Raw genomic sequence first — 13,000 nt, 5'->3', positions numbered from 1 at the left:
ATAGCCCCAGTCTAAATATGATTTAAAAAAAAATAAAACAAATTCCAATTCAGGGACATCCTCCAATTACCTAACCAGTACTCTCAAAACTGTCATAGCTATCAAAAACAAGGAAAGTCTGAGAAACTCTCACAGCCAACAGGAGCTAAGGACACACAGTGACTAAATGTCATGGGGGATCCTGGATAGGATGCTGGAACAGAAAAAGAAAAACTAACAGGAAATCTGAATAAACTGTAGAATTTCATTAGTAATAACATATCATTATTGGTTCATTAACTGCATCAAATGTCCCTACTAATGTAAAATGTAAAATAATGGGAAACTGGGTGTGGGACACATGGGAAGTATCTGTGTTATCTTTGAAATTTTTCTGTAAAACTAAAACTGTTGTAAAATATAAAGTTTACTAAAATGTTGTAAATGTTACAAATTAGATTCTGTTGAAAGACTTGTTCATAGAGGATTTACAAACATAAGAGATAGTTACATTTTAGTTCATTCCAAGTGGTGATAAAATCAGACTTTTATTATACTGTGTAACATTGAAATTGGAAATATTTGAAGAGTTTAGTGTAGCTTGGTATTTTTAACAAAACCTTTTTAAACTAAAATGGGAGCAATTTGATTTTAAAGAAATGGTACTTTAAAACATTGTTTGGACCGCCTGGAGGGGTGGGATAGGGAGGGTGGGAGGGAGGGAGATGCAAGAGGGAAGAGATATGGGAACATATGTATATGTATAACTGATTCACTTTGTTATAAAGCAGAAACTAACACACCATTGTAAAGCAATTATACCCCAATAAAGATGTTAAAAAAAAAAAACATTGTTTGGGGGACTTACATGAGAGAACAACAAATCATTCAATTAGCAAATGGTAAAATACTCACCTGGCTAGTCATCACCATCACCTCACTCTAGTCATCGTTGGGAATTCTGATAAAAACCAGAGTGGTTCTGGAAGGTATGGTTCATGAGTAGATTGTGTAGAATACTGGGTCAAATTTCAGGGAGATATTGGATCATGCATCTATAGCACAGAGTCATCACATGTCATCTCTTTTTATATTGTAAGTCTCATGTTCAGTACTAGCAGTATTTTCTGAAATATTTTCTTAAGTTAAATGATGGGACTTTGCCTTCTTGCCAAGATGAAGTAAGGGGCCAGATTTAACCTCCTTACCAGAACAAGTAAGAAAACAGAAAAATATATGAAATAAGAGTTGGCAACACACTGAATATCAGGCCATTGAGAAACAGGAAACAAAGGAAATTAGCCCTCTGATTGCCCCAGCCTATTGATTTCAGAGAGTTTCCAGGCCACAGCCCAGGAAGGGGTAACCTGTGCAGAGCCTGGTGGACTCTCTGAGTTGAGACGATAGACCTGAAAATCCAGGAAGATGAAGGCAGCAAGTTTTCAGGACAGAGTAACAGAGAGGAAAGAGTTGCACAGAGAGAGAACTCAGGAGGTCTGTAAAGGCTCCCACTCAAGTGTTCAGCTTGATCCACATGTGTATGTGTGGGGACTACTTGAAGTCAGACAAAGCACCCAACAGGATCAGAGGTAACAGTGCCTAGTGCTCACACAGGGTCAGAAGTAGTGCCTGTTCGCATCGGCCAGACTGCAAAACCTCAAGATTCATGGAGAATTGTGCAAGTACACAGAAGGGTCTTGCCTCAGTAGTTAGAAACAATTAGGCCTAGATTGAGCCCTGTTCTAGTACTATCAAATAAATATTTTAAAAGCAAACCTGAAAGGATCAAACTTTCTCCAGATAACTGTGTCCCAGAACAAACTTCAAGGTAACAACAATATCCATTGCCCAACTAGGTAAAATTCACTATGTCTGGCACCCAGTAAAAAATTACCAGGTGGACAAAAAGCAGGAAAATACAATGCATAATGAGGATATAATTCAATTTGTAAATCAAAACTGACCCAATGTATGTGTAACTTGAGTCTCTGAATAAAGGAGTGAGGAACAGAATAAGTATTTCAGAAAATAATGGTTAAAATTTCCCCCAATTTGATGAAAACTCGAAGCCCCCAGATCCAAGAAGCTTAACGAAACTGAAGCACAATGAATATGAAGAGAACTACAAGGCACATTATAATCAAATTTCTTGAAAAGACTGATAAAATCTTAAAAGCATCCAGAGGAAAAAAATGTTACGTTCAGGGTGACAAAAATAAGGATGACAACAGATTTATTATCACAAATGATGCAAGCAAGAAGTCAGTGGAGCAATATCTTTAAACTGAATCACTTTTCTGTGTACCTGAAACTAACACAACATTGTAAATCAACTATATTACAGTAAAAGTTAAAAAAAAAAAAGTACTGGAAAAAACCCCAAAACTTTCAACCTAGATTTCTACACCCTTCAAAAATATCTTTCAAAAACATAAGTGAAATAAAGTCTTTTTCAAACATTCAAAAACTGAAATAGTTCATTGCAAGCAGACCCGCACTACTAATTATATTAAGTAGGTCCTTCAGGCAGAAAGAAAATGGCACCAGATGGAAATATGGATCTACACAAAAGAATAAATATAGAACACTATAAATGGTAACATATAAGGGTTTTTTTGCTTATTATTTAAATCACTTAAAAAGCAAATTGGTTATTTTAAACAAAACTAATAATCATATATTGTGTAGTCTGAAACATGTAAAAGTAAGATATATGACAACAGAACCAAGGTAGAAAGGTGAAAAATGGAAGTATACTATTGTAAGTGTACTATATGTGAAGTAGTATACTACCACTTGAAAAAAGACTGTGCTAAGACATACACTACAGACCCTAATGCAACCACAAAAATAACAAAGCAATGATATCAAATAAGCCAACAAAGGAACAAAATGGAATCATAAAAAATTCAATTCATACAAAGAAGGCAGAAATGAAGAAAAGAAAAACAACAATGAAACACATAAGAAATAAGTAACAAGATGGTATATTTAAACCTAACCACATCAATAATCAAATTAAATGTAAATGGTCTGGATACATCAATTAACAGGGAGAGAGTGTTTTATTAGAAAAAAAGCAAGACCAAACTGCATGATGCCTTCAAGAAATGCACTTAGAATATAATGACACAAATAACTTGAAAGTAAAAGGATGAAAAAGGATATCCTATGCTAGCACTAATCAAAAGAAAGCTGAAATAGCCATATTAATATCACAAAAATAGACAAAAAAAGGAGTGGTACCAGAGATAAACATGGCTATCTTATAATAATAATAAAGGGGTCAATTAATCAAGATGCTATGAAAAATCCTAAACAATTAATGTACTTAATATCAGACTTTCAGATTACATGAAGCTAGAAATGCAAGGAGAAATAGACATCTACAATTATAGCTGAGGATTTTGATACTCTTCTCTCAATAAATGAAAGAACCAGTAGACGGTAAATCTGTAAGGATATAGAAGATTTGAACAGCAATATAAATTAATTTAACCTAATTTATATTTATAGAAAACTCCAAGAACAGCAGCACTTTTCAAGTGCATACAGGACATTTATCAAAATGGATTATATTCTGGGCCATAAAACAAGCTTTAATAAATTTAAAAGAATTCCAGTCATACAAAATATATGCTATTCCACATTAGAATTAAATTAAAAATCAATAACACAAAGAACTCTGGACAATCACTAAATAGTCAGAAAGCAAATAACACACTTCTAAATAACCTGCGAGTAGGGGCTTCCGTGGTGGCGCAGTGGTTGAGAATCCGCCTGCCAATGCAGGGTACATGAGTTCGATCCCTGGTCCGGGAAGATCCCACATGCTGTGGAGCAACTAAGCCTGTGCGCCACAACTACTGAGCCTGTGCTCTAGAGCCCGTGAGCCACAACTACTGAGCCCGCATGCCACAACTACTAAAGCCCGCACGCCTAGAGCCCGTGCTCCACAACGAGAGAAGCCACCGCAATGAGAAGCCTGTGCACTGCAATGAAAAGTAAACCCCGCTCACTGCAACTAGAGAAAGCCCGCGTGCAGCAACGAAGACCCAACACAGCCAAAAATAAATAATTTTTTAAAAAAAATAATAATTAGTAAATAACCTGTGAGTGAAAGTAGAAATCAGAAGGAAAATCCAAATTAAAAATGAAAACACAGCATATAAAAACTTGTAGGATGCTACTAAAAGAGTATTTAGAGAGAAATTTATTGCACCAAGTGCCTGTTAGAAAACAAGAACATCTCTCAAGTCAATGACCTGAGCTTCCACTTTAAGAAAATAGAAAAACAAGAGCTAATTAAACCCAGGCATCAGTAATAAGGATATAATATATACCTGAGCAAAAATCAATGAAACAGAAAATAGAAAAACAGTGGACAAAAGCAGTGAAATGAAAATGTCTAGCCAGATTGATAAGTAAAAAGAGAAGACAAATTATTGATATGAGGAATAAGAGCATCACTATAGCTCCTATAGATATTAAAAGGATAATCTAAATGTTATGAACAATTTAATGCCAATAAATTCTACAACTTAGATGAATTGGGCAAATTCATTTTAAGACACAAACTCTCAAAGCTCATTAAAGAAAAATAGATAGCCTGAATAGCCCCTTATCTATTACAAAAATGGAAATTTGTAATTTAAAAATCTCACAAAGAATACTTTAGGTCCAGATGTTTTCACTGCTGAACTCTGCCATACACTTATGGAAGAAATAATACCAATTGTACACAAACTCTTTTAGAAAATTGAAAAAGATGGAATATTTCTCTATTGATTCTATGAAGCCACCATTTATTTAAGTATCCTAAAATTTATCCTTAAATTAAAATTTGGGACTTCCCTGGCGGTCCAGTGGTTAAGACTCCGTTCTTCCACTGTAGGGGGCGAGGGTTCCATCCCTGATCAGGGAACTAAGATCCCACATGCTGCGTGGCGCAGGAAAAAAAAAAAAATTTATTTGACAAAATATTTTCATCTAAGAAATTCACTTTTAGAACCCCAATAAAATGCAAACGTTATGGAAGGTTTGAGAAAGACGTTTGTAATAGTCAATAATGCATATTTCAGCATATTCTTATCAAGTGACAGATTTAATCATTTAGATACAGGGCAGTTCCACAGGCTATAGGAAGGTACAAGTCTGTGTTCAGAGAACTGAGTTATCAGAATGAACCTATAACTTCAAGTATAAAATATTTTAATTTTAAAAGAAAACTGAGGCAAAAATGTTTAAAAGACTTTATTTTACTCAAATTAATTTTGAAAATGAAATTTGCATTTTCATAGCTGGTGAAATTGAAAAGCTAAAGTTAATCAGGACCTAAATATTATTCCAGACTTTGCAGAATGATATCCCACTTATTGGGGTAGGGATAAACTGCTTTTACAGTTAGGCCAGATGCTGGCCTTCACTGACCTTCTGGTTCTGGGGCTTCTTGCCACAGCTAAGGAATCCCAGTAACCCCGGTGGCTCTGCTTTGTGTGTGTGCCTCCACGCTGGCTGCAGGCAAACCCACTGGGTGAAAAATGAGCACCCTAAACTCGACCACACTTGAATTTGAAGAGGGGACTCTGTGTGTTAATTTTTATAATTAATTATGCAAGTAAGTATTATTGAGTTGCCATTACATGCCTGGCACTGTGTTAGGCACGACGTTATAAGAGAATAGAACAGAAAGGGTATCTGTCTTCATGGAAAGTTAAGTAACAGGGGTGTAAGCGAACAATGCACGGAGATCGTTGAGTGGTATGAAGGAAATAAAGCAGCATAAAGAGATATCAGAAAGACTGGGATGTAGTGATGACATTAGGTAGGGTGATCAGAAGAGACCCCTCGGGAGGTTCAGTGTGAGCTAAGAACCAAATGAGGAAGCCAGCTTTGTAAACATCCAGGGAAGGGAGAGTAGCAAGTCTAGGATACCTGAGCTCTAAGGTTTATTCTGAGAGAAATACGTGTGGAAGCAGAGGAATGTGAAAGACAAATAAGATATTGGAATGACACAAAGAAGAACTTTGATGAGATTGCTATCCATGTCTGATTTTATTTTACCTGTGATGTCAGGTGAAGAAAATAAAGCAACCCTCCTTGAACTTGGAGCTGTGGAACCGTTAACTAAGCTGCTCAACCACGAAGACAAAATTGTGAGAAGAAACGCTACTATGATATTTGGAATTCTGGCTTCTAATAGTAAGTATCTGCTTTTAAAACTAATCAAATAATCTCACATGATGCATTATACTTTTAAATTTAACCTTAAAGGACTCGTTTTAATTTTATTTAAGCTGACTTTAATGTCAACAAGAAAGTTAAGTAAGTGTAATGTGCAACAAATGTATGATTTCATATTTTAAGTGATATTTTTAAATACAAAAATATGTGCACATATATCCATGGAAAAACTCTCAGAGTTGGTGATGTAGTATATTCCAGTCTTACAAGTTAGAACAATCATTGTCTCTTAAAATTAAAATAGTTTTCTTCTTGAGTTAGGATAATGTAATTTGAATGTCTGCCTGTGTAAGTTACACTTCATGTGTATTTCATTGTAACAAGCCCAGAGTAAAAAGTTTTGATACACTTATTTTTTGAAGCTGCAAGCTATATTTTGCCAAACATAAATTTAGATATGTATTTACTCCTTAAATCAGACCTATTACTTACTTTACTATCTTCACATATTTAATATGGTGGAATAACAGTATTACTTAAAATATGCTGTCACTTCTATTAGAATATCAGTTTGACTAAAACCATGCAATACAGGCAGTCCCTGACTAGTGAACAGGACGTGTTTTCCGTTTGTAAGTCATTTTCATGTTACGGTGGTAGATTTTCGAGTTGGACAACAAAAGCCTTGTTATTTATAATAAAAAATGACTTTCTTGGTGGAGACTGAATTCTGTCATGAAACTTGGGCTCATAGGAATAAACATGTCTCTATCATGGCATGTGGCTAAAATCATCCTACCTTCTCCTTTTTACCATGGTCTCAGCAAACACACAAGCACAGATTCCTCCTTCAGCTTCCTGCACTGTCCCAGCTCACATACCCTGGACCCTCTGTGATGCAATGGGGGCCCTTCATTCCATGGTGTCCAGCAGGGACTGTGGCCTTGGTGTCTTCAGAGACAGTTATGAGTGGAGGAAGGGGGAAGGGAGGGGAAGGAGAGCCTTCTCTGGCATCTGTGGCATCACAGCCTCAGCTGCGGAGACCACGTGAACAGTACCTGCAGTGTTATGGGGTTGGCAGGGGCACTTTGCAGTTAGTGGAAAGGTTTCTGGTGGAAACTCCAGGGGCCCTAGCAGTGGCTGTGCTACAAGGCGGGGGCTCTGGGAGTATTTCCGGGAAGGACGGCAGGATGAGGACAGTCAGTGGGCAGTGGATATTCCACCAATGTAGATTACAGTAACATTGGTCAACACTTACAAAGTACTTACAATGTGCCAGGCACTGTCGTACATAGTATTTATATATTAAATCGCTTAATGAGGTTGGTGCTATTATTTCCTTTACATATGAGGTGACTGAGGCACAGAAAAGTTAAAATAAAGTAGTAATCATTCGTATTGTGGGGCCTTCATAAATCTGTCTCGGGTTGTCTGTAGACTAATTCTGCCATATTGAATGTGCCATATAGAATTATTTATAACCAAAACAGGGAAAATATTTAAATTTGTTCCGTTTTATTCTGCATGCATACCACAGAGTTTGAAAACCAAAGGTGCTTTGTAACACCCCATGTGCAACTCCTTATTTTATTTATTTTAATTAATTAATTTATTTTTGGCTGTGTTGGGTCTTCGTTGCTGCACGCAAGCTTTCTCTAGTTGTGGCGAGCGTGGGCTATTCTTTGTTGCGGTGCGCGTGCTTCTCATTGCGGTGGCTTCTCTTGTTGCAGAGCACGGGCTCTAGGCGCACGGGCTTCAGTACTTGTGGCATGTGGGCTCAGTAGTTGTGGCTCGCAGGCTCAGTAGTGGTGGCGCACGGGCTTGGTTGCTCTGCGGCATGTGGGATCTTCCCAGACCAGGGCTCGAACCCGTGTCTCCAGCGTGGGCAGGTGGATTCTTAACTACTGCACCACCAGGGAAGTCAAACTCCTTTTTTTTTTTTTTTTTTTTTGCGGTACGCGGGCCTCTCACTGTTGTGGTCTCTCCCATTGCGGAGCACAGGCTCCGGACGCGCAGGCTCAGCGGCCATGGCTCACGGGCCCAGCCGCTCCGCGGCATGTGGGATCTTCCCGGACCGGGGCACGAACCCGTGTCCCCTGCATCGGCAGGCGGACTCTCAACCACTGCGCCACCAGGGAAGCCCCAACTCCTTAAACATAAGAAAGATCCCTCGAAGGATTGGGTTCCTTGCCCAAAGTCATGCAGGTGGCTAGTAGCAGAACTGAGATGAGAGCTAAATTACAACTTTACTCTCTGACTCATAGTTCAGTAGACCTTCTGTTCACTAAAATCTTTTACGATCCTTAACATTAGTGTCCATGCTAAGTCAGATCCTCCTTCTAAATGATTTAGAAAGGAGAGTTATAATTTCCTGTTTACATTTGTATTTTCAATTTAATATCTAGGTCTCTGTGATTTTTTCCCTTTTTATGTTAATTTCTGTTATTCATTTTATTTTGTATTTTCATCTTCTAATATATACAAGTTTATCATCTGTGAAACCCTACAATTTGTTTGCAAATTTTTCTAAGTAGGTTTTTAAGTTGAATTTCATGAGTTTCTAAAGGAGTCTGTGGCCCCCAAATATAAAGAATACTGTTACATTTGGGTGCTAAATGAGATGGTTCCCTTAGACCCATCAAACCACAGTCTGTAAGCTGGCTGGTTGGGCTGTAACCAGCTCTAGAACCAGTGCAGTCTGCAACTGCAAAGCTTAACCATGGAAAGACCTTTGCTGTCTTCAAGGTCTCCACTGAGTGCCTGGGTCTCAAGTATACTGCATGAACTTGTAAGGACCTTCTTTTGATTCTGTGAAGTGGGTGAAAAAAATCAAACCATTATTGGGATTAACTTACCTGATTTTCTATTTGAACTATCTGATGACATGGATAAAACACATGGCATCCTCAACTGCTTGCAGAGCTCCTTTTTTGGTAAGAGAGCCAATACAATAGCTAGTGCTTCACTTTTCATACATGTCCAAGGAAACTTGGAATAAAAAATAAGCAACAAGTCTTTTGACCTAAATGCAAAGTCATGTTTCCAGACCAGTATGTAAATAAATGCACCTCTGAACCTGCATGGTTAAATCATCATCTTTGGACAGTCTTAAAATAACTGATGCTTCTTCAGAAATTTGTATTTTCATACGGTTTTCCACCACTATGCTCATAGTGGATGAACCAACAGAATGTTCCAACATTCCAGGTGCTAAAGGATTGCTATGAGAACCATCTTTTCCCTTTTGCAGTTGCAAATAAATTTTTTTTTTTCTAGAGTGATTGAGCTATGTGTTTGTGCCATGCTTGGGTCATTCAAGATAGGAATTTAAATTACTTTGTTAAACCTTTTTATCAAACAGGAGCTGCTGGGGCTTCCCTGGTGGCGCAGTGGTTGAGAGTCCGCCTGCCGATGCAGGGCACGCGGGTTCGTGCCCCGGTCCGGGAAGATCCCACATGCCGCGGAGCGGCTGGGCCCTCTCAACAGTGAGAGGCCCGTGTACCACAAAAAAAAAACAAAAACAGAAGCTGCTGTCTTCTTTCACCTTCCAGTTTGTATTAGTTCAATGAGGCCATAGAACAGAGACTCATTTAATGAAGAGGGTTCAGCTAAAGAGAGAGTTCATTAGGATCCTCGTGAGGAGAAGTAGCCTTGGAAGCCCAGACATTACATTACTTAAGGCAGCAGTCCCCAACCTTTTTGGCCCCAGGGACCGGTTTCGTGGAAGACAGTTTTTCCACAGACCAGGTTGGGGGGCTGGCGGGGAGGTCAGGGGATGGTTTTGGGATGATTCAAGTGCATTACATTTATTGTGTACTTTATTTCTATTATTATTACATTGTAATATATAATGAAATAATTATACAACTCACCATAATGCTGTCAGGAGGCAGAGCTCAGGCGGTAATGTGAACGATGGGGAGCGGCTGTAAATACAGATGAAGCTTCGCTCACCCTCCTCTCACCTCCTGCTGTGCAGCCCAGTTCCTAACAGGCCACGGATCAGTACCGTTCTGTGGCTTAAACGCCTGATTAAGGCAATCTGAAGAGCTTGCCATCTTAGGAAAAGGTTGATGTAAAAGAGTATACAAGATCAAGAGTAAATTAGGTGGTCAATATTATGCAACAAAAAAACTGTAAATAAGAATTAATCCAAGAGCATGGGATATCTTTCTTTTTTTTTTTTTTTTTTTTTTTTTGTGGTACACGGGCCTCTCACTGTTGTGGCCTCTCCCATTGCGGAGCACAGGCTCCGGACGTGCAGGCCCAGCAGCCATGGCTCACAGCCCCTGCCACTCCGCAGCATGTGGGATCTTCCTGGACCAGGACACGAACCCGCGTCCCCTGCATCGGCAGGCGGACCCTCAACCACTGCGCCACCAGGGAAGCCCCATTTCTTTTTTTAAAATTTATTTATTTATTTTGGGGGGTCATCCTTGCTGCACGCAGGCTTTCTCTCTAGTTGCGGCAAGCAGGGGCTACTCTTCGTTGTGCGCAGGCTTTTCTCGTTGCAGTGGCTTCTCTTGTTGTGAAGCATGGGCTCTAGGAGCATGGGCATCAGTAGTTGTGGCATGCAGGCTCAATAGTTGTGGCACACGGGCTTAGCTGCTCCACGGCATGTGGGATCTTCCCGGAGCAGGGATCGAACCCGTGTCCCCTGCATTGGCAGGATTCTTAACCACTGAGCGACCAGGGAAGTGTCTCCATTTCGTTGAATCATCTTCAGTTTCTTTTATTAGTGTTTTATAGTTCTCAGCATATAAGTCTTTCACCTCCTTGGTCAAGTTTATTCCTAAGTACTTTATTTTTTGGATGCGATTTTAAAATGGATTTTTTTTTTTACATTCCCTTTCTAATATTTCATTGTTCGTGTAAAGAAATGCAACAATTACTGTATGTTAATCTTGTATCCTGCTACCTTGCTGAATTCACTTATCGCTTAATTCTAGTAGTTTTTTGTGTGGAGTCTTAGAGATTATCATACTAAGGGAAGTAATTCAGAAAGAGAAAGACAAATATCATATGACTCCACTTACATGAGGAATCTAAAATATGACACAAATGAACCTATCTATGAAACAGAAACACACTCCCAGACATAGAGAACAGTCTTGTGGTTGCCAAGGGGGATGGGGGTGGGAGAGGGATGGATTGAGAGTTTGGGATTAGCAGATGCAGACTATTATGTATAGAATGGCTAAACAACAAGGTCCAACTGTATAGCACAGGGAACTGTATTCAATATCTTGTAATAAACCATAATGGAAAAAAATACGTATATATTTGTGTAACTGAATCACTTTGCTGTGCAGCAGAAACGAACATAACATTGTAAGTCAACTACACTTCAATAAAATAACTTTTTAAAAAAAGGAATGCACTTAAAACAGATGGCATGGGAACTACAATCCTGAAGCTGTGGAACAAAAACCACATTCACAGAAAGATAGACAAGATGAAAAGGCAGAGGGCTATGTACCAGATGAAGGAACAAGATAAAACCCCAGAAAAACAACTAAATGAAGTGGAGATAGGCAACCTTCCAGAAAAAGAATTCAGAATAATGATAGTGAACATGATCTAGGACCTCAGAAAAAGAATGGAGGCAAAGATCGAGAAGATGCAAGAAATGTTTAACACAGACCTAGAGGAATTAAAGAACAAACAAACAGAGATGAACAATACAATAACTGAAATGAAAACTACACTAGAAGGAATCAATAGCAGAATAACTGAGGCGGAAGAACAGATAAGTGACCCGGAAGACAGAATGGTGGAATTCACTGATGTGGAACACAATAAAGAAAAAAGAATGAAAAGAGATGAAGACAGCCTAAAAGACCTCTGGGACAACATTAAACGCAACAATATTCGCATTGTAGGGGTCCCAGAAGGAGAACAGAGAGAGAAAGGATGCAACAACATTCGCATTGTAGGGGTCCCAGAAGGAGAACAGAGAGAGAAAGGACCCGAGAAAATATTGGAAGAGATTATAGTCGAAAACTTCCCTAACATGGGAAAGGAAATAGCCACCCAAGTCCAGGAAGCTCAGCGAGTCCCATACAGGATGAACCCAAGGAGAAACATGCCGAGACATGAATCAAATTGGCAAAAATTAAAGACAAAGAAAAATTATTGAAAGCAGCAAGAGAAAAATGACAAATAACATACAAGGGAACTCCCATCAGGTTAACAGCTGATTTCTCAGCAGAAACTCTACAAGCCAGAAGGGAGTGGCATGATATACTTAAAGTGATGAGAGGGAAGAACCTACAATCAAGATTACTCTACCCGGCAAGGATCTCATTCAGATTCGACGGTGAAATCAAAAGCCTTACAGACAAGCAAAAGCTAAGAGAATTCAGCACCACCAAACCATCTCTACAACAATTGCTAAAGGAACTTCTCTAAGTGGGAAACACAAGAGAAGAAAAGGACCTACAAAAACAAACCCAGAACGATTAAGAAAATGGTCATAGGAACATACATATCGATAATTACCTTAAACGTGAATGGATTAAATGCTCCAACCAAAAGACACAGGTTGCTGAATGGATACAAAAACAAGACCCATATATATGCTGTCTACAAGAGACCCACTTAAGACCTAGAGACACATACGGACTGAAAGTGAGGGGAAGGAAAAAGATATTCCATGCAAATGGAAATCAAAAGAAAGCTGGAGTAGCAATACTCATATCAGATAAAATAGACTCTAAAATAAAGAATGTTACAAGAGACAAGGAAGGACACTACATAATGATTAAGGGATCAATCCAAGAAGAAGATATAGCAATTATAAATATATATGCACCCAACATAGGAGCACCTCAATACA

General features: G+C 38.7%; 1 protein-coding gene across 1 annotated transcript in view; it reads left to right on the top strand.

Moving 5' to 3' along the window:
- Positions 1–13,000, top strand: part of ARMC3 (armadillo repeat containing 3) — a 94,693-nt gene that overhangs the window by 12,720 nt on the left and 68,973 nt on the right. The window contains exon 4 of the mRNA XM_004280949.3: positions 6,055–6,180. Within this exon, the coding sequence (XP_004280997.1) occupies positions 6,055–6,180 (126 nt within the window). The remainder of the gene's footprint in view (positions 1–6,054; positions 6,181–13,000) is intronic.

Source organism: Orcinus orca, chromosome 2 (genome assembly GCF_937001465.1).
Source record: "Orcinus orca chromosome 2, mOrcOrc1.1, whole genome shotgun sequence".
NCBI lineage: Eukaryota > Metazoa > Chordata > Mammalia > Artiodactyla > Delphinidae > Orcinus > Orcinus orca.
Note: the sequence above shows the minus strand (reverse complement) of the source record. Positions and strands in the feature narration are given on the sequence as shown.